Consider the following 22548-nt stretch of genomic DNA (forward strand, 5'->3'; position numbering starts at 1 on the left):
CTTTTCAGCGGCAGGTAAAAACATTTTTGTACCATCAGGCTTTTTCAAACTGATGAGGGCTGAGCTTTTCAATGCTGTGTGATGCAGATTTTAAGGTGTGTGTGTGTGCATATAGACACACACACACACACACACCTTAAAATCTGCATCACATAGCACTGAAAAGCTCAGCTCTCATCAGTTTGAAAAAGCCTGATGGTACAAAGTGCAGCCAATGGTGAGGGTTCATAAGAGCTCCTATCCAGTACCCTTTTCAGGGCTAGAAGTTAGCCATTCATGGTGAAGATAAGGAAATTGTCCCTGACATATACTAACAAGCAAATATGAAGCCAATCTTCTTTGGGGACTGCAGGTGAACTGAGGGCTACTGTATGATGCGTTCATGAGGAGTCCGAATTGATTAGCATCTACTAAACAGGGCCTAATTTGAATTGTTCTTATTTTAATGATGTTTTCACATTTCTCTTTTTCTAAATTCACACATAATTTCCTAGAGAATTAGATAAAAAAAACCCTTAGTACTAAACTGGGAGGAACTCTCCTTCACTTGCTACTGTTCCTTTAATTCCCTTGGCAGTATTATGGCCCATGTCTAATTCCATTAACCTTAGCATAAAGCTAACACTCTGTAGTAAAATATTTTTGAAAACCCAATCTTCCTTTTTAACCAAATTCCCACTGGTTACTGTTCTGACAACACTGCTTTAATTTTCTTCTAAAAATTTGCTGGCACTTCTGCTACATTAAATGCTGTCTGTGTTACAAATACACTGGCTCATCTGGGTGAGATAGAAGAAAACGGTCTGCCACATTAAAATGATGGCTGTTCTACAAAGTGAACTCTTTTTTAAAAAATCAATTGCACACAGGCTTTGCTTGAAATGAACAGGAACCCACCATTTGGATGGGATTTCTTTAGCATATAATTTGACAGTACTATTGGTTTAGTGAGTCACAAATCTTTTTTTAATGTTAATTCCATTAAGATTAAAGCTCCACACCAAAGCAACAAATCGGTTCCACCACAATCTCTACATCTTGCAATTAAGCAGGGCAAGCATAAATCTATGTACTATAAATGGTGAGTAGCAAAAAACCGCATTTTCCTCAATGATGATTTTACTTCTTGTGTTGACTTTTAAAAACAAGCAAATGGAATAGAACACTTACATTAAATTCAGATCTTTTGCTTACTTAAGTCAAATCCGTGAAGGAAAAGAAGAGAAAAACAAAACCTTTACAAATATAAGGTTCCAATCTTCTATGGCTATCTCTTGCAATAGGTAATCATCATCCATTAGACCAATGGATGGACAGGTAATATGGTGGAGAAATTCTATATCATCTTAAGTGATCATAAAATCTAATCTAACATTTGGAAAGTCACAAAAATATAACAAAACAAGTGAAAACAAAAGCCCTACTGGCCTGGATCCAAAGGTCTAGGTAGGAATATTACATGAACTTAAAGGGGGAATTCTCCAATCCACATAGGCCAAACTAGACATCATTGTTTCAGAAATGTACATATTTGTGAGGTTTGCAGTATATTTCAGAGAAGCAAAATCATTAGGAAAGACAAAACGTAACTATCAGTCCCAGCCAAACTCCTTCATCCAATGGAACTTACATAAATGTTGACTTACTGAGTCCTCATTAATTCAATGGGTCTACTCCTGATGGGAGTAGCAATTAGATTTGTACCAAAATCATACGTACAAATTTAAAACGTATGACATGGGGGGGGGGGAGAGTTATAAGTACACTTGAAACAATGGAGAGAATACATAAATAAATACGACCTAAGGGGAAAAACGTGCCAAAAATTCATGAACTTCAGTAATGTGTGTGTGTGTGTGTGTGTGTGTGTGTGCATGCGTGTGTGAAAGTCTTGTAATCCAATATGGAACTAGAATGGAATGAAAATGCCTGTGGGATTCTGAGCAACACAATGAAAATTAGCTAATTTTTTACTTCCTTAGTTCTAATTATCTCTACTTCTGTACATCCTGAAGAGTGAACAGCAGTTTTGGGAGATGGGTGATTTAAACTGGGTGGGACCAGTTAAACCCTATTGCAATCTCATATAGCTGTTTTTCACAATGAAAACAATGTGAGAGATTTTGATAATTTCCCAGGTAAAGTCTGACAGCTCTCCTGTCCTGAAGAAAGGGGGATTTAGAAATGGTCTCCAGCAGATCTTAATGGTCTGCTATCAAAACAATTATAGAGGGGTGCCCTAGTGCGTGCAATAAAGTCCACACAAATGCCTGCAAACACTTAAGCCCCCCCCCCCCCCCGGTGTGCAATTTTATTTTATTTTTTAAAAAGGAACTACTTCAGAACAAGTTTCATGCAGAGAATGACACAGAGAATATCAAATCTAAATTTAAATTATAGTTCCATAAGAAATTGTCATTTGATGTGAAGATAAATGTAGGTTCTCCACCTGTGGGAACATTCTCATCTCACTCCAGAAAAAGAAGGGTAGAAATGAAAATTTCAAGAGGTAAATCATTACAATATTTGTTGGGTTGACATTATTGCACAGAATGAAGGGGAGGAATAGGGGAACGGCTGAAGCAAGTCCAGCAAAACTGGCTAATAACACTGAAAAGCCTCCACTGACTACAGAAGGGCTGGACAAATTGCAGCCTGCAGCCTGTGGGCCCATTTTTTGTGCCCTAGATGCCCTCCAGCAGTTCCGAACCTCCCATTAAAGTTTTTTTTTTTTGTTCAATATGTTTTTTGGATCATTTTCCCCAAAACCATGCAGAAAACTTTCCAAATGTATGAAAACATACAAAATACTCCATACAATCCTACAACTACCCCAGAACTCTATGCTACCCCCCAAATACCTCTGTTTTCCTCTACAGCTCCTCTCATGTCATTTCTTATCACCATTTTGGAAGGAACTACAAAGCAAAGCAGGTACTTGGGCTTTTTGAAGGGGGATGCAGCTCATGGTTCTGGGGGGCAAATTGACCCCTGGACTCTACACAGCTGCTCAGACTTAGATACTAGGCAAATGGCTTACAGTCTAAGAAGAGATCTACATACCAGTGTGGTGTACAGAGCTCAAGTAACTGCTTTTTGTCTTTATTTATTTAGAACTACTGATACTTCACAAAGACTGATGCTTTTTTCCTATTTATGTGGGTGAGACTTTCAGAAATAAAACTGCAGATTAAGTAACACACCCACTCAGTATCACTTGACATCTTTGATATTTATAGGGAAAATACACCAAAGTTATTGACTACATACAGTTTAAATGTGAAAAACAGCTCAGGACTACATTTTTAACATGAGTCTTTTGAGTTCAACAGCTTGTTTGATGGCTCTATCAAATCATTACCCATTTATTCATGGACATGAGAAACCAAAGCCATGACCAAGGACTCAAACATTCCAGATAAAATTTCTGAATGCTTGATGGCTGATGCCCACATTTTATGCCATGTTGCTCATAAGTGTGTGGTATTAGAACTGGGGCTAATTCAAACACTGCAGGAGCAGACTTCTACTTTGACAGTGGAAGTTTCCACTCTACTCCTCCCCACTGCAGAAACCCATACCGCTAAATTCTACTACAGTGGCTCATCCAACTGAGGGAGCCCTGGTGATACAGTGGTTAAATGCCAGTTTTGCAGCCATAAGGTCCCAGGCAGGGCTCCAAGGTTGACTCAACCTTCCATCTTTTCATAGGTCGGTAAAATTACCCAGCTGGTTGGGGACAATTAGCTTATAGATTGTAAACCACTTAGAGAGTGCAGAGTTCACTGATAAGCGGTATAGAAATGTAGTCAGCCCTCCATATCAAGCCATATCCTGGCTTGATAATCCAAAAATATATAAATTCCAAATAACAAATCTCATTTTGACATTTTACATAAGGTATACAATTTTACTATGCCATTGTATTTAATGAGACTTGAGCATCCACTGATTTTGGTAACCACAGAGGTGCCTGAAACTAAACACCAGCAGATACCAAAGACCCACTATATAACAAATCTCATTTTGACATTTTACATAAGGTATACAATTTTACTATGCCATTGTATTTAATGAGACTTGAGCATCCACTGATTTTGGTAACCACAGAGGTGCCTGAACCTAAACCCCAGCAGATACCAAAGACCCACTATATATGATATTGCTATAACTCCCAAGTTAAGACTGAGTGAGTGGAAGAGGGGCTTTAGAGAGAAGGGGCAATTTGATCTGCCAAGGGTGTTCGTCTTGCTGGCAGAGTGACATCCTGAGATGCAACCCAGGGTCTTTCGATCTAGGCCAGTTATTCAAAGTATTACATTATTTTGCTCACCAAAACAGGCAATGTTCCCATCCAGACCTATGTACTTCAAGTCATATAGGGCAGCTTCATTTTCAATAGGCTCATTCTCAGATTTGTCATCCATGGCAAATATCTCCTTTTGCCTGAATTCGGCATTGTCGTCAAAGTTTATCTTGGCATCAAAGCATACAACTAAATGGAAAGGAAATAAAACCAATATGTTAAAGGTTACTGAGTGGCCACTTCCAAACCTGAAATGCATAATATTGTTCCAAGCTTTTCCATATTTCAATTTTGAGAGTACACATTCCCCAAATCTGTGCAATCCATGCAAATATCCTCACCCCTACTGGATTATATAGAAGTAGACCTAAGGGACACAGAACAGCAGACATGAAAACTCAATTTGCCACAAGCCTACTGGTGTCTTAAACTAGGGTATATCAAACCTCAAACAGCTGTACATCAAGAATCACAATGAAAGCAAACAGAAAATAAACACTCAGTAGATAAATCATTCTGTGCCAACAAATCAGTGCAATTATGTTTAACGGTCTGCATTCAGTTATAAATCTCTAACATCTGTTTTTTCATTAATATTTTGTGAACATAATCCATAAGTGATTATTTTTACACACTCGGCACATACAATATTTTAAAATTCCCCTACTTTAAAGCAGTAAGAGAGAAGTCTTATCAATAAAAAACAAGTATTTTAGTACCAATAACTTGAGACATGTTTATTCAATTTTATATTTATCTCTAAGGATCTCTTCAAGCAAGCAATTGGATAGACAGAACATATAATCTTCTGCCTAAGCCACAACAACTGGGCCCAACACAGAATGCAGTTAGATAGGATGTCAGCTACAAAAATAAATATAATTTACAATCTCTAAAGAGCAAACATAACTACTGGATGTTGCAACAATATTCTAGAACTGACACAGTACACCTTCCTAAAATACTATATTCTTTTTTTCCTTTAAAAAACCTGAATTAATGCTTATGTTATCTGTGTAGTAATATAAAATAAATTTTGGAACAAAGTTAGTTACAGTACTTATTTTAATGTATATACACACACATACACACAAAGGAGATCAGGTATAGAGAAATCACTGTTTTCAGCTCATCTGTTTAGAGAAGACAGAACAACTAACCTTATCTGCATCACTGGACTTTTTAAAATTGTCAACATGGGGATTGGATAAGAACATTAGTGTGAGGGTACAGGGGCTTTAACCTATGCTCTCCACTATGGTTCCAAACTGTTCCAAACTCCATACATCTGCAATTTGGAATTGGCAGAAAAGGATCATCAAAATAAATGTTTGTTTTTGATTTTTGTAGAGTGCAAACTGAAAGTGCCCCATTCCTTTTTGCTCCAGAACCACAGCAAAAGGTTAAAAGTCCACATTACTCATGCACTGAAGTGCCGATCTGTATCGTGTGTGTATTCTGGAGTTTTGTTTAAAAACACTAAGAACATGAACTCAAGGCAGGACTGATGCAGGTGAGGCAATACATAGTTTGGCACCTAGCCTCTGACAAATGTAGGACCTGAAAACAGTGGTTCTTCCTCAGGCAGTAGGGCCTTGCTGGCTCCCATGCAATGAGCCAGCAAATCTGCTATGGGCAGTATGATCTTTAAAAGAGTTCCAAAGTGATCAACCAATTTTGGGGACAAGGATGGGGGCTTTTGGTTCTGGAAGTATATGGGAGTCCTCGGCTCACAACTATCTCTGACTGTTTAAAAGTACCACTCTTAAAACCTTTTTGCTGAGCCATATGCCCCCAAATGGTACTAAGCTTTCACATTGCAGTCACTAGATCATGACCTAGACTTATGACTACTCTGCCTCTTTATTCATGTTCCCTAGGGTCTCCAAAAATGGAAAAGGACTTAAAGGCACACAACAACAACAACAACAACAACAACAACAACAACATTTCCATAGCTTCCTGGCTAACAATCCCAACTTTAAATTCTTGTTGCATTTATGACCAAAAAATGGATAGATCTGAAACTTTGCAACCTTTTCAAATATCCTTTACTGAAATTTCACATTTACAGAATACTGACTTTATAGAACAAAAGCAAAACCTTATAAAAACTAGAAGGCATAAAAGCCTACATACTAATATTTAAAAATTACTTTTCATCCTCAAAAGCTCATTGTTACATGCATAATGAATTAAGCAAATGATTTTTTTTCTTCCAAACAAATGTCAAGCAAGTTCCAGGAACAATATCCATGGAATGGTAGCACTCCCCTCCCTCTGTTTTTTATTAGCTTAAAGGCTGCAAAACGTCTAACTCAGTATCTTGAGCTAAGTGTGTATTTGGATTATTATTATTATAGTATTTATTTGTATCCTGCTCTTTTCCCAGAACAGGAACTCAGAGGGGCTTTACAAAATTAAAAAACAGTAGAATTAAAAACATAGAAAAAAGTATATTAAAAATGAATTAAATTATTACAATATTAAAAGAATAAAACACATTTTAAAAAGATAAAATTATATATAATTTTTTTTAAATGATACAACATCCTAGCCTGCCCAGCCTGAACAAATCATGCCAAGAAAACCCTGTGATAGGTTTGTCTTGGGGGTCTCTATAAATCAGAAACAAGTTGAAGGCATACAACAACTACAAAAACAACATTCACAAAAAGCTTTCCAGATGTTGTTGACTAAAACTCCCATCACCCTTGGCCACTAACCATGCTAGATGGGGCTGATGAGAGTTGGAGATTATAGCCTGCCAACTTCTCTACTAGGGACATAGGATTCCCTCTTAATTTTTATGCAGTTACTATTTGAAGGTAAAGTATGGTATGATTATTCACAGATAATGTATCCTTCTTTTTGTACTGTTGCTAGTGTTGCAAATCTGCCCCAAATCCCATAGGAAACCTTTTGGAGGGGAGGGCGGAGAAGCTGTTCCCACTCTAAAGCAACCTTCATAAATTTTTATCATTAATCACATCCTCCATAACTCAGTTAAATTTCACTAGTGTACATTATAGTCATAAAGCAACACACACTTGATCATGACTGTAATTCAGTCTCTAAATTATTGTCATGTATTACAGTAAATGAATTATTTTTATGTCTTTTTTCTGCTTTTTAAAAAAGTCACTTTACTATATTTCATTTCAGTGTCCAAAGGAATAGATCCTTAAGGCAAAGGGAAATACATCTTGATTGTACAACCAAAAGTCCGTGGCTTTGAAGAGAATCATTAAGTAACCAGAGAATATCACTCTGAAGCCTCAAATGATCCATTTAGTTCACTAAGGTAGCCAGCTATTTACTGGAATTAGTTAGTAGATAAGAAATTACTTGACAAGGTTGTGTTACTTGCTCATAACAGTGTAAACTACACCACACCACAACTGTTTGCATTCTGAGAGGTAAAATACAGACACATTACACTCATCCCTCCCCTCTGCATTTGCTGGTGTTGCTGCAAATAACAAAACACTATGTTTTTACCTGAGACAACACCTCCCTAGGAATCTTTAGGTCCTCCAGTGCAACTCTGTGGTCAACATCTGCCAGAGGTTGACCATAGACTTGCACTGGAGGACCTCTAGGAATCTCTAGGTCATTCAGTGCGACAACACATTCGTTTTTCTCCCTTGTTCTACTCTACTACTATATTTCTTAGAAATTGTCTATTATTACTATTATTGAAAGATCTTTATGAACAGGCCTCTGAAAAAAGTATTACATTACTTATGAAAATGATGCGTAAGAATGATGAAAGAAATACAGATAAAAAAAGAAAAGAGAAGAATCAAACTGGGGGGGGGGGCAGCATATTTCAAGAAGGCTTCAGGAGTAGGAAAACCCATTAGATACATGATAGATAGATAGATAGATAGATAGATAGATAGATAGATAGATAGATATAGATAGGGATTTAAATTCTTGGTATTTTCCTGGTAGTCTGAATGAGCCCTTAAGATACTTGAGTGCATTTTTTTAAAGATTTCAAGGGCTGGCACAAAGAGGAGAGTGCAGACTTGTTCTTTGATGCCTCAGTGGGTAAGATCAGGTCTAACTGTTTTAAGTTACAGAAGTTCCCTCTTAAGTTAAGTTCCCTCCATAACTGTTATCTTCCGGCCTGCAAGGGAGTTGACCAGGCAGGCCCAGCTCCATCAGGGCTAGCCTGGAAGAAGAGACTCCTCCCTCCATAACGTCATCCTCCAGCCTGAGAGGGATTGACCAGGCAGGCCCAGCTCCATCAGGGCTAGCCTGAAGGAAGAGACTCCTCCCTCCATAACTGTTATCTTCTGGCCTGCGAGGAAGTTGACCCGGCAGGCCCAGCTCCATCAGGTCTAGCCTGAAGGAAGAGGCTCTTCCCTCCATAACTGTTATCTTCCGGCCTGTGAGGGAGTGGCCAGGCAGGCTCAGATCCATCAGGGCGAGCCTGAAGGAAGAGACTCTTCCCTCCATAACTGTTATCTTCCGGGCTGCGAGGGAGTGAACAGGCATGCCCAGCTCCACCAAGGCTAGCCTGAAGAAGAAGAGCCCTCCCTCCAGTCCATCTGCCTTGGTCCAGGCCTCAGAGGGAGAGAAGAACTGCTGGACCTGATCCCCTTCCCCACCACCATTCCCGTCTCCTTTTGTGTCGTGTCTTTTAGATTGTAAGCCTGAGGGCAGGGAACTGTCCAATTAAAAATAATAATCGTAAGCTGCTCTGATAGCCATTACGGCTGAAGGGCGGGGTATAAATATCATAAATAATAATAATAATAATAATAATAATAATTGTCAACACATTGTTGAGTACAAAAATGAAACATAGGCACTCCCAGGATTATTTTAATTCAAGATATATCATATGGTAAAGGAGAGATAAATAAACACATTAAAAACAATAATTTTAAAAAGCAATGTGGTGAATAATATGTGATAAGAATAGATAGGAAAGGGAAGATCTGACTACTGCTGGAAGAAGTCCTGTTTTCAATAAAAAAGGAAGCGTATAAATGTCACCCATAAGTGAGTATATGTTGAGTAAGAAAAGGATCGGTTCTTAAGAAACTGGCTGTGCAATCATACATACATATCTACTAGGAAGTTCTATTGTGCTTGGATGTAAGAAATCTGGGTTTAAGTCCCCATTAAGTCATAAAATTCTTGAGGTAACCTTTAGTCAGTTGCTTTTCTTCAGTCTGACCTACCTTACAATGTTGATGTTGATAAAAATGGGGACAGAAGCCAAGAATGCAACTGTAGACACATTGGATGAAAGGCATTACAGAATTGAAAATAATTTATAAACAAATATAAATAAAATAAAATAACGTGAGCACCACTAAATTTAGTGTTATTGCATCACTGAGGTGCAGCTCAATACAATAAATACTCATTAACAGAATACAGCCAAGGGCCTTCCCAATGCAAATCTGGTACCAACTGCTGTAAGGGTCATGTTTAGCACCAATACACACACAATGCTACACTACAGTTAAAGCTAACCACAGGAGCAAGAAGGGATTTTGCATGGGAAATGGTGAAAGAAGAAGTGTTCATAGTTCACTCTTAATTTCTTGGCCTTACACTTAATTCCTTATCCAAAACTAACACTCCATCTGAATTGCAAAAATAATGCAGTTTGACACCACCATGGTTCAATACTATGAAATCCTGGGATTTGTAGTTTTGTGAGATATTTAGCCTTCTCTGGTGCCACAACGAACTACAAATCTAAAAATTCCATAGGATTGAGGCATGGTAGTTAAACCAGTGTCAAACTATTATTTCTGCACTGCATCCTAGGAGACTTGGCATGTTATGCAGGTGCCAATGTACTGGGACCCTATACTTATAAGTTCATGTAGATAGAAAATCTAGATAAAAACATCATTTATGTGCTAGAACAATATGAATTTTTTTCTAATTTTATTTCTTGCATACCTTGTCCTTCTGGAGTCTCACCAAAGGGATTCACTTCTACTTGAGTGGCATCAATTTTCAGAAAAAGATTGTACAGCTTCTTAATTTGATCTGCAGCCTGAAGTAGAAAAGGTAGTGCATAATTACACAAAAGGAAATCAAGGTAGGAAGAGAATTGTTTTAAATTATAACATTATAGACGCTTATAGTTTCTACATCACTGTGAACAGCAACTATGAAAGGTTGAAATGTTAACATTCTCTCATTAAATGGAATTGTCTTACATTATCTTTAAATCAGTAGTTTATCTCTTAGGCCAAAACATTGACTTCTGCTTCCAAACACTGACAAAACCTGCATAAATGCCCACTCTTCACACTGCACTAAATAGAGCTTTGTGGTAAGAAAGTACACCATCATTAATTCAAACAAATTTAATTTAAGCACAATGAACCAAGTTTGAGAGTTCATAATGAATACATTATGCTGATATTGAAGTTAAAGTGATTACCTTAATGAGACTAAATTCAGAAACTGTGAAGCAATATGCAGCTGACAAATGCAGATTAGTTGCTGAATTTGTTTGGAATATACATACACCCACCCTCCCTACATAAAAATGTGGCTTTCACTGCAGAAATAACAGTTGAAAAATTGGGTTATTTGTTCTCACAACTTGGCTCTTATTTGTTTTGTTTTAAGTTTCAATGATCCATGACCAAAATTAAATTTTCCTCAATAACTAATGTACTGATTTGTTTTGTTAAGCAAAAAATGGAGGTCAGATCTCACATATCTAAGAGATTTATAGTCTGCTTGTGGTAGGAGATGAAAACTTCACAGAGCAGATTAAAACAATTTAATATACAAAATAAAGAAATCCTAAAAACAATTCAATACATAAATCGTTAAAGTAAAACATAAGACAGAAACAGCAGTACTTAAATAAAAACTTAATTAAAATCACAATAGACAAAAATGAACTAAATTCAGACTGGAAGAAATAAGTACTGTAGTTAAATTAATCCAAGCAATCCAAGCCAAGCAATTTCCAGAAGAGACAGTTCTGTGAGGCCCCCACAGAAAAGATCCTGTCAATGTTACATTGCTAACTGGTGTATTAGAGAACAGGGACTTGTAAACTGGTCTTAAAAGTTCTAGAAACTTTATACCGGTATAAGTGGTCCTTCAGTTAACCTGGTCCCAAACCATTTAGTGCTTTAAAGCGTTACTGGAAAAAACAAATATAAATACATAGAAACACACAGGCAGCCAACATAACTGGTGCAAAATAGGAAAGGTGTGGTTCACAGTAGAAGTACCTCAAACAAACTGCAGGATGAGACATCCCCACATTTGCTCAGACTATGAGCTGCCAATGAAATAAGAACAATATTATTCAGGAACAGAAAATTCCATTTGCTGCATTCTGCCCCATTTGCAGTTTCTATGGCCTGTTACAGACTGCCAAAATAAAGCTGCTTCGGGTCCCTTTGGAGGTATGCTGTTTAAATGATGCATGCATCCTAAGAATCCGGAAGCTGCACCAAAGCTGCACTCCAGTGCTTTGGCCTGACCTCCGGACTCTTAGGACCCATGCATCATTTAAATAGCATACCTCCAAAGAGACCTGAAGCAGCTTTATTTTGGCAGTCTGTAACAGGCCAGAATGATCTTAAAAGACAGCCCCATGTGAAGTAGATTAAAGTAATCACTTAGGCCCGTTACATACGGGCACTTTAGTACGCGCAGAGCGCGTACTAGGGTTAGAAAGGGGCGGTGCTTCCGCACCCCCTAACCCTAGTGCGCGCTCTGCGTGCACAAAATGGCAGCAGCCGTTCCACACGGCCACCGCCATGAGGACGTCACGGCCGCGCTGCCTCTATACGGGGCAGCGCGGACGTGACATCCTCGCTCCGCACCAGGGCGCATGGTGCGCCCTTAGCGCGGAGCAGGAAGGAGCTCCGTTTCGGAACTCCTTCCTGGTTTGGTCCGCTGGGTGCAGCCTTCACACGGCTGCGCCCAGCGGGCCAAAGGAGAAAGGGGCCAAGTGGCCCCTTTCTCCTCCTCCCTGCCACTGCGGGGTGTCCTTGGGGCTTGAAGCCCCAGGGACACCCCTTTTCAGGCTGCGGGGAAGCAGCGTTTTGCCGCTTCCCCGCAGCCTGAAAAGTGGCAGATCGGGGCCTCAGTGGCTGCCGTTCTGGCCGCTGAGGCCTCGATACACCGGGGAAAGGGGCGGGTACAGCCCGCCCCAAATGGGCGGTCTGTAACCCGCCTTAGATTCATAGAGATCAGCAGATTCCTTTCTCCCCCATCCCCAGTGTACAACATTTATTTCCTCTCTGAAATGCATTTCAGGAGATTGGATGTGGTGTAGCAATAAGTGTATTGTACTGGAACATGAGAGATGCTAGGAGACCTTGGGCCAGTCACCATCTCTCAGCCTGACCCAATTCACAAGGTAGTTATGAGGGCATGGAATGGGGATGAGTCATAGGACCTTACTGCACAGGCTCCCTGGAACGGAATGAGAACGGTCCAAAAGGGGCCGGGAAGGGAATGGAATGAGTGGGGGACACATTTTACCGCACACAGAAGTCCCTCACTTGTTCCATTTCCTTCCTTTCCATTCCCAATCCGTCCCAGAGGAGGCGATTTTTGAGAACTGTTCTGAACTGTTATTACCCCAGAAAAATTGGCAAAAATTTACAAAAAGAGCTCAAATCTTTGCTGGAAATGCAGTAAAGAAGCAGGGACGTTTTACCACTGCTGGTGGACATGTGGCAAAGCTAGACAGTACTGGAAAGGTATAAACAAAATAATGGAAAATATCTTGGATAAAAAAAAATGCAGTTAAAACCTGAATTTTTTTCTGTTAAATATGTGGGATACGCAAATAGGAAAAAAAAAACATGAAAAAATATGCTTTTACATGACCACCACGGCGCATATAACATTCACACAAAATTGGAAATTAGATATACTGTAATTCCAGATATAAGAGATTGGTTAACAAAATTGTACAACGCATTAGAAATGGATATACTTTCACAAAAACTGGCCTTAGAATCAATAGAAAAAACACAGAAAGAATGGGAAATAGTGTTAAAATATATGGAGTCCAGGAAGAATAATTGAAAAAGGGATAGAGAGAATAGGACGACAAACAAGAGATTAAGAAAATTATGTAATTATAGTATTGGGTTGTTAATAAGGATGATGAATGGAGGGAAAAGGAGAGGGAGAATTTAAAGAGGTAATTTTAGTTAAGGATAGAATTTTTTTTAGGTCTGATAAATTTGTGGTGTTAAATATATAACATAAAGAACAAAAGATTATAATATAGATTATAAATTGTGATAACAGTAGCAAAGATATGAATAGAAATATAGGATAATAGAAAAAGTAGAAAGAAAAAAAACAAGTTAGAATAATAGAATATTTAGGAAATCCACTAGATCGAGGAAGGAAGAAACTGACGAGAACTGAGGAGGAAGTTGAGTGAATGAGGAGTGTTGAATGAGGGTTAACTAATGTTATTTAGAAGGTAAGAGTGGGGATTGAAATGGTATTAGAAGAATGAAAGAAGCTGGGAGTTAGAGTGAGTAGGGAGAAGAAGGAATTAGTAAATTGGATGAGGTAAGAAGAAGGTTTGAGAGAAAAAGAGAAGAAGATGGAAAGAAGAAAGAAAAGGGTCATGATAAATGTGATCAAGAGGATTAAAGAAGAAAAATAAGAGAAGAAACAACTACAATCCAACCACTAAACTCTAAAATGGACAGAGACTCAGGCAATTGGTACATGACTTGTTTTATATGTTATATGTAAGCAAACGAGTAAATGTATGAATGGATGTTTTAATGTTTTTTAATTAATAATTTTTTTTAAAAAAATTGCCTCCTCTGGGACGGATTGGGAATGGAAAGGAAGGGAACGAAATGAGTGAAGGACTTCTGTTTGCAGTAAAATGCATCCTCCACTCATCCCCCACTCATTCCTGACCCCTTACGTTCTGTTCTCATTCCGTTCTGGGGAACCTCTGTGCGGTAAGGTCCATATATACCATCTTAAACTCACTGGAGGGAAGGTAGGCTCAAACTGTAACTGACTGCAACCAACCCCACCATCACTCTCAATTCTAGCCAATATGTTCCATGCATTTCTTCAGGGTTTTCACTTTAAGATTCACAGGACTGAAAGGTACTAGGAAGGTAAGGAAGATCGTACCCCTAAGGTCAGTGGCAAAGGGGTGGAACAAAAGAAACTCAGTATCACACTATAAAATCTTTCTTCTCAAAAGGACTGGAAACACCTAGACAGAAGGTCCCGAAGAATAACATATTTGATGGCACTGAAAACTGGTGAGAGCCACCAGAAGAATCAACAGGGTTACATCCTCTCCATCCATACACTGGTATTCACCATGATGTCCAAGGCTAAACCCTGTCTCTGCTAAACCCAGAGCAGACTGGAATGGATGACAATAACAAGAATTCTTCAATACTGCCTAGAGTTGATGGGGTACCACTTGGTCTAGTATAGCACTTGGAAAAATTATTTTTAGACTACGATCCCCAGAAGATCTCAGGCTGACTGGGCTCTACAAGGAGTTGTGGGACAAAACAGCAACAATAACACTTGTTTCACAGGCTACTCTTAAGCCTTTGATTAAGGATGCTACCATTTTTTCAAAGCTATGGAGTCTAGATTTAGCTTTTTCAGATGTGGTTCCATCAGAGGGTTGGTGTGTCTGGTGTAGGTGCCTGGAAAGAGCTATTGGGCCCATGGTTTGTGGCAAACTAATGCACCCTTCCTTTGCTTCTGCTGCCTTGCTCACCTGCCCCCTACTCGGCCTCCCTGTCACTTGGGCAGATCTGAAAAGGGCTGCTGGAGAGGGGGCAGCTGGGAAGCTAGGCAAGTGAGGTAGTGGGAGGGGATGGAAGAATGGGCAGGATTTCTCATTTGGGCTTTTCTGTGGCCTTCACTCCCTTGTTCAAGAGAGCCATGGCAGCAGAGAATTCAAAATAGACATCTGCACATTTTTTCCTCCATGGCCCCCCAACAGCTTGTTCCAGGATAGCAGCCATGCCAGTCCCACCGGAACCTCCCCCCTTCATTCCTTTTCTTTCAATGAAGCCTTATCTCACTTGTTTTCTTAGCTGCTACGAAAGTTGTTGTTCTGTGCCTTCAAGTCATTTCTGACTTATGACAACTTCAAGGCAAACCTATCATGGGTTTTTCTGGACAAGGTTTGTTCCGATGGGGTTTGTCTTTGTCTTCCTTTGAGGCACAGAGAGTGTGATTTGCCCAAGACTACCCAGTGGGTTTCCATGAATGATCAGGGATCTGAACCCCGGCCTCCAGAGTTGTAACTCAATACATAACCCACTACACCATGCTGGCTCATCACATGAATGATATTGACCATAAAACCTAATGCAAATTTATCACAATGGTAATTTTGGGGCTCTACATGCTGATCTTCTAGACCTGCATTAGATAGCTCCATAACCAACCGAAAAGCTCTGGTGGCAGAGAAATGTATTTTTCTGCCCTACCACCATCACAATCACCAAAGAGGACTTAAAATGGGCTCCAATCTATGTGCAGTCATGTTCATCTCAAGACTTATGAGATCAAATGTCAGCCTTGCTGTTTCATTGTTCTTGGCCCCTGGGGAAAAGTAATTTTTTTCAACCTTTGAGCAGAAGGCTCAATGCTCAGATGACACATGCTCAGATCATACTGGCCCTACTTAATCACCCACATTATTGTAGTTTACAAACAGGACTAAGATGCAGGAACTGATTTATATCTGATGCTCTGGCTCAGTACACTAAGCTCCAAGGCTGCAGGTTCCAAGGGCAAATCTCTGAAAGCATCACCTGAACCCTCTTGGCAATGCAGAACCAAGAGAGGGATGTATAAATAGGCAAGGGATGGTAATGTGGGAAATTAAAATAGGAACTACAGTCAGCCTTCTGGAATCAGGAGTTGGGGAGTGAGAAGGAGGGAGAAGGTTAATGGAATTGATGCAGACCTTGAAAATGCAGCTTTTATGAACTCTTAGGCTCTCTCTCCCAGCAGGAGAGGTGAAGTCCAAAGAATCAGGCACTGCAAGGATATCAGAGGCTAACACCTGCCCTACTTTAACAATGGACATTATTAGTTATACCCACTACAGCTTTAGTTATTCCAATGAGTTTCATAGTTCCCACTGACATAAGCAATTTTATGCACTTACCAATGTACAAGGAACAGCAATCAAAGCCCTTTAACAATGCATCTAATTCTAATCTGAATTAGCAATTTCAGGTAACTAGCAGGATAAAAATCAGTGCTGGGCATTTAAATGAACAACAGCTCCTTGTCACACATGACATCAAACTAAACAAGTATAGAATAAAATTCTCCCATTATATTGGAAATAATTTAGGCAATAATCCACTATTTTAATATAAATTTCAATAAAAACCACACAAACAACTGAGAAGTTACCAAGAAGTACTCAATTTATCACACAAGCTCCATGGTATGTTAGATATCAGACTTACACATTCTGACTAGAATTTCTTTTTGGTGCCTACCTACTGGGGAATATAAATGATTATGATAAGACTAAATTAAACAGACCTTTGATTACACTGATGTAGCCATTATGGTTCCATGCTCCAGTAAATCACATTGCAAAGGTTATATAGCACATGGGAAGAAATGTATTAGCTGTTGTTTAGTTAAGCAGTTCATGCATTGTGCTAATAATTAAGTACTAGAACATGCAAAGCTAGAAAGATTTAATAATAATTCTCTCTCATTAAAGATACTGCTAAATCTTCAAATGGATGTTAATCATCTTAATGATTATGCATTTGTTAATTGCACAGTTGGGATAGAAATTAATTAGAAGTGGTATATTAAAAATTCAAAGGTTTTACAAAAGTGGCATTTTGATGATATGGGAAAATCTGTACCAAAACAATTTATCATCCTTCTTTCTTGCCAGAGCAGTAAAAGAAGAAACTGGTTGCAAAATGAATCTGTGCACACATGATGGTTTGCTATTTCTTGTTCTAGTTTAGAGCTCTGAGGACAAATCTTAAAAGAACAAAATGTGTACTGAGACTGTGTGAGCTAATTTTTTTAATTCAAACTGCAAACTTTTTATTTTCTTTAAAAATAATTAAAAAGCATTTTTAAAAGTTCTTTAAAATAATTTCAAAAGTACAAAAAACTGAAAGATCTGCAGTATGATAGTAGTTCATTCAGCAACTACTAAATGCATTGTAGAAGTGTTAGCTATTGCATCTATTAAGATCTGCAATAAGATGGTACTACAATACCTGCAATAAAATGGTAATCATCTGGTATTTTCCCATAGATTTCAGCTTCTTGGGATGAGTGCCCTCAGGGGTCAGGGTAGGGATAACACTTGGCATCCACTGAAGAATAAGATGCTACTTATAGGTACCTGTATGTGACCCTGCCATATTGGCAGGCTAGCTATTCACAGATTGGAGCTCCCACAGAGCACCCTGCCCCCATATTAGTCAATAGCAGTGCTTGCCCATGGATGAACTGATACAGGCAAGTACATATCACTGCCCATTAACTATGGGCTTGAGCTCTCACATTTTTTTTTCTATCTGCAGAGAATGGTGGTGGAATCAAACCCACACAGATGAGAATGGTCCACTGTAATAGAAAATCCTATCCATTATGCAGAGTGTGGAGGGACAGTGTCTGTACCATGAATACTTGTGTCCTTCTATCAAGAAAAATCCACGAAGCACAGATCTTCATGAGTTACTCTTGGTAGAAGATAACGACCATTCAATATAAAGGACACTGGATTAATTTCCCCCTCATAATACAGCAATCTTCAATGCTATGAATTAGACGCAATTATGAACAATGGATACTCAGGTGTATAGGGGAATGGAAGATGGAGGTCTTTCTCTGAAGCCCAACTGCTCTGCAAGCATGGCTGATGAGCACAAAAGAAAGGGCCTTCTCAGTGGGTGTACCAAAATTCTTGACCCAAGAAACTAGAAGGGAGCCTTGTTTGATCACATTCCACCATAAATGATCTTATGGTAAGGAGGTACAGGTACACCCAACAACACAGGGGTAGGGGTCTATGCCTATTCCTTTCCGATCATGGCCCCAGTTCTTAGAAAATTTGATAGACTGTACTCGATTTCAACTGTGGTCAAGGCTGCAACTTGTTTTCTTCATTCCATAGAAATCAGCAAATCCACTGGGAATGAAACCAGTCCCTAGAGCCCTGCCCCTTGAATTACATAGGGAGGGCAGTTGTTTTTTGGTTATAGAGCATTTAAGTGGACTTCTGGAAAGAATGTAAGAAGATACTTGTAGAATAACAGTGAAAATATACAAGCTTTGTGCTTGCCTTCCAAATTCAGGAAGTAGAAGAATTATGTCCTGGTGACAGATTTTTCGTATTGTTTTTCATATTTCCACCATGGTCCCTGGAAGGGGGAGGATCTGAGGCCCTTGTCAAAATTATCAGGGACCAAGGATCAAGTTCATTAGTTGAACCCACTGAGGAGCTCCTAAGCAGACATATTCTGATTTATAGCCACGTTTGCATTTGCTTAAAAGGCTCTTTTATAGTTCCCTTGATTCCTTTTAATATTAATTTTAAGCTTTAAACATTTTTATAATATTTCATTTATTATTTTCTCCTTGTTTTCATGGTAGTGGCATTGTTATTGTTTTAGTTGGTGGTATTCACTATGTTCTGTATATAAGTTTTGTAAGAAATATATGCAAATACACAAAATTTATGATGACCTGTCTGCCAGTCTTGACTCCCCCTCCTTACCTTAAAAACAGTTCTGTCATATTAATAAAGGGGAACAATGAAATTCATTTACTCTTTTAAGAAATGTCAAGTTAAACATTTAAACTTGATTTTTTATCACTGTGTTCCCTATATCAACTAACGTAATTAATAAATGGTATTTGATATTATAGTTTATATTATAGAGGTAGTGTGACATAGCATTTTGAGTGTTGGACTACAACTCTGGTGATCAGGGTTCGATTCCCAGCTCAGCCATGAAACCCAATGGGTGACCTTGGCAAACCTCCTCTGAACAAATTTTGCCAAAAAGACGCCATGGGCCTTAGGTTCGCCAAAAGTTGACTTGAAGGCATACAACAACATATTTTATATTTATAAACCATATGACAGCAAGTATTTTAAATACAAACATATTTTATTGTATTGCTTCAATATAGATGACTAATGCTCTGTTCAGTGTTGAAAATAGTCTTGTTTGTTTTCTGGAAAAAAGGTTCTGGGTGCTTTGCTTCTAGCACTGAGATATCTGTAATGGTTCCTAAATGCTAAAGGTACCCTAAGACAGCAGTATTTGTGACATCAAGGTATTCAAATAACATGAAGTCCAGCAGGGCACTGAGCATAAAACACTCTTCCATAAGGTAGATGTACGAAGCTACCATGAGAAGAGTGTAGTACAGTGCTCCTTCCTACAGAAAAGCTGAACACCAGTGTGTTTTGCCCCGGTGAAAATTACCTGCTGTTGTAGAGAATCCTTGAATCCTAAATTTTCTGCCAGCCGTAGTGCTTGAGTATCCTTTACACCTTCGAAAATATCTATTTCCTCCTGTTACAATAAAGGACAAAATGGGCACTAAGGTACTCAGTCCAAAAACAGATTTATAACTATATTTTTTAAAGAGAGAGAGAGAGAGAGAGAGAGAGAGAGAGAGAGAGAGAGAGAGAGAGAGGATTAATATATATTTGCAAATTAGTAATTAAAATAGGGCAAGTTGCCAAAATACTGAGACTGAGGCTATAGCCACTGCCTATAGGGTATATTATAATTACTACGCCATCCATGAAAAACGGAGTAGCTCCAAAACCCATGTAAATCTTCAGGGTGGCATGCTGACAAGACAATCTGACACCAGTTTTCACTTTTAATTACTGTACAGATGGCACTGATGAATACTTAGTCTGTTAATTTTTATGACTAGGTTTGGCAAGAAGCCAAGACAATGGTGCCCAACAATAATACTTCTTTCAACATGGGTACGTTTCGAATGTGTGTTCAATATTTTTCTGCAGAACCATGCATATGTGTAATTAGAAATATACACACACTCCTTTTTGTGACATTACTCTCTCGCTGTAAATACAGTAGCTATTATTAGATAATCCTTCAAACATACAGTAATATAACATAGTTCTAAAGTGAAAAAGCAACAAGTAAACTCTTCTGTAGTGCACAAGAAATGGGACATTTATGCTAGCCGGCAGATAACAGGATACGTCAGAGACCCACTGAATCAGGTGGTACAGCAATTCCTAGAGTATATCACTTCAGACTGCAGGTAGAAGACTGCACATTTCAGTGCTCCTCTCTCTGTACGTAGAAATTTAATTCCTTACATGCCAGATTTCTTTGTGTGGTGTGGAATTTCAATGTTCCATGCTCTATTTGCAACCTACACTCTATGAAAAGCTTTGTCATTTGATTCTGTTGATTATTCTAACTGGCCCTAAACTGCAATCATGTGCTTATTTACCTGGGTGTAAGCCGATTAAAAACAATTAAACATACACCTGAGGGAAATATTTAGAGCATAAATAGCCCTTTATATATGTTATAATAGGCCCTCTGTCTGTAGCCACCTCCATACTCTCATTCAAAAGCATACCAGTTCAGAGCTTGGCAAGGTTTCCTTTTTTACTCTACAACTATCAGAATCTCCTGGCTAGTAAGTAGTATCCCCACCACAAAACCCCACAACTCTTCCATATGAGGTTTTTTGATTTACCTTGAAAATGAGCTCTGGGCTTGTAGCTGCGACTTCTTCTATGTCAACCCCACCTGCCGGACTGCCCACCAGGACAGGTCCATTGCAAGCTCGATCCATTAATATTGCAAAATAGGTTTCTCTGGAAATATTTAGTGCCTCTGCCACCATAACCTGTAAAGTAACATTTGGTAATGTATTATTCACACTCCTTGGCTGGCAATATCCAATAGAGACAGTATTTTATTGGCTGTGTTAGAATTACAGGCTCCTAAGGTAGAAAGTGACCATTATTCAGAGAGAACACATTGTACTGTAATAAATGTGCAATGGAGTTCAACTTGCATTCTTCAATCCTTCACTGATTGCTCTCATCATGAAAGAAATCAATGACTTTATTAGGACATGGGTATCATACAGTTCCTTTCCATTTCATTTTTCTTGATAGCATGGAAATCGACCACAATGCAGAAGGGAACATATGCCAGAGGGAAGAAACGTCTAGAAACTACAGATCCACAGTTTCACAAGCTGGTATGAATGCAGTAATATTATACTTACCTTGGTCCTATTAGGAATCTTTTCAACAAAAGGAATAAAAATAAAAGGAAAAAATAAATAAAAGTCAGGTTTGATTTTTTCCCCACAGATGATAAAAATGAAGAATTTTTGGTTTTGTATGAAACATAGTGAATCCTTTATTTTGTTCTAAATATGCCCACTTATATAAAGTAGGCTGGGTTGAGAATAGGGCCAGCAATTTAGGTGCTTACCAAGGAAAACTCAATCACATGACACAATTACTGCCTTGCTCCAATAAAAGCTTGCATCATCTAATATTTCTATTATTATCACTGCTACTTTTGAAAAGCTGCCCAGATCAACCATTCCAGTACTACATTATGCCATTGTCATCTGGGCATGACAGCAAGATGAATCTCATCAAATGCCTTAGACAGAACAACAAGGGTGTTTCAGAATAAGATGACAACTAAAAACTAATATGAACAATGGGCTAAATCCAGTGCTTTACTAGCAGAATGCTTGTAATGTTCTGCTTCCCTCCCTAGTTCTTCCTGACACCCAAAAGCTGCCCCAATACAACTCCTCACTCTCCAGAGCTGATTCTGGAGATTAGACATTCAGGGTATGTTGTACTCTAGTGGTACACTGTATTCTAATGGTACATTGGGATCTGTTGTTTTCCCAAAAGTGGTCCATCATTTCCTAGTCCCCCATACATTTGTCTTTTAGTTTTTAGGGACTAAACAAGTGTTTAATTGTTTTACTGTTAGACTGGATCAATTTGAGTCGGTAAGTACTGATGATGTGGACAAGCTTCTTAGTAGTTTGAAAAAGACGACTTGCCCTCTCGACCCTTGACCAACCTGGCTGGCTATTCAGGGGGGAGATAAAATCATGGTGAAAACATAATTAATGCATCCTTCAGGGAAGGCTCCCTGCTTCCCTGTCTCAAGGAGGCAGTAGTTAGACCACTCTTAAAAAAGTCTTCCCTGGAC

General features: G+C 38.8%; 1 protein-coding gene across 1 annotated transcript in view; it reads right to left on the reverse strand.

Moving 5' to 3' along the window:
- The window catches only part of LOC149321303 (succinate--CoA ligase [GDP-forming] subunit beta, mitochondrial), a 279860-nt gene that overhangs the window by 101189 nt on the left and 156123 nt on the right, over positions 1-22548 (reverse strand). The window contains exons 5-8 of the mRNA XM_089519254.1: positions 21050-21202; positions 19783-19872; positions 10241-10337; positions 4334-4495 (exon numbers count right to left, since the gene is read on the reverse strand). Coding sequence (XP_089375380.1) covers positions 4334-4495; positions 10241-10337; positions 19783-19872; positions 21050-21202 — 502 coding nt within the window. The remainder of the gene's footprint in view (positions 1-4333; positions 4496-10240; positions 10338-19782; positions 19873-21049; positions 21203-22548) is intronic.

The sequence above is a fragment of the Sceloporus occidentalis genome, unplaced genomic scaffold (genome assembly GCF_023333645.1).
Source record: "Sceloporus occidentalis isolate IW3139 unplaced genomic scaffold, rSceOcc1.0.p SCAF_1, whole genome shotgun sequence".
Classification (NCBI taxonomy): domain Eukaryota; kingdom Metazoa; phylum Chordata; class Lepidosauria; order Squamata; family Phrynosomatidae; genus Sceloporus; species Sceloporus occidentalis.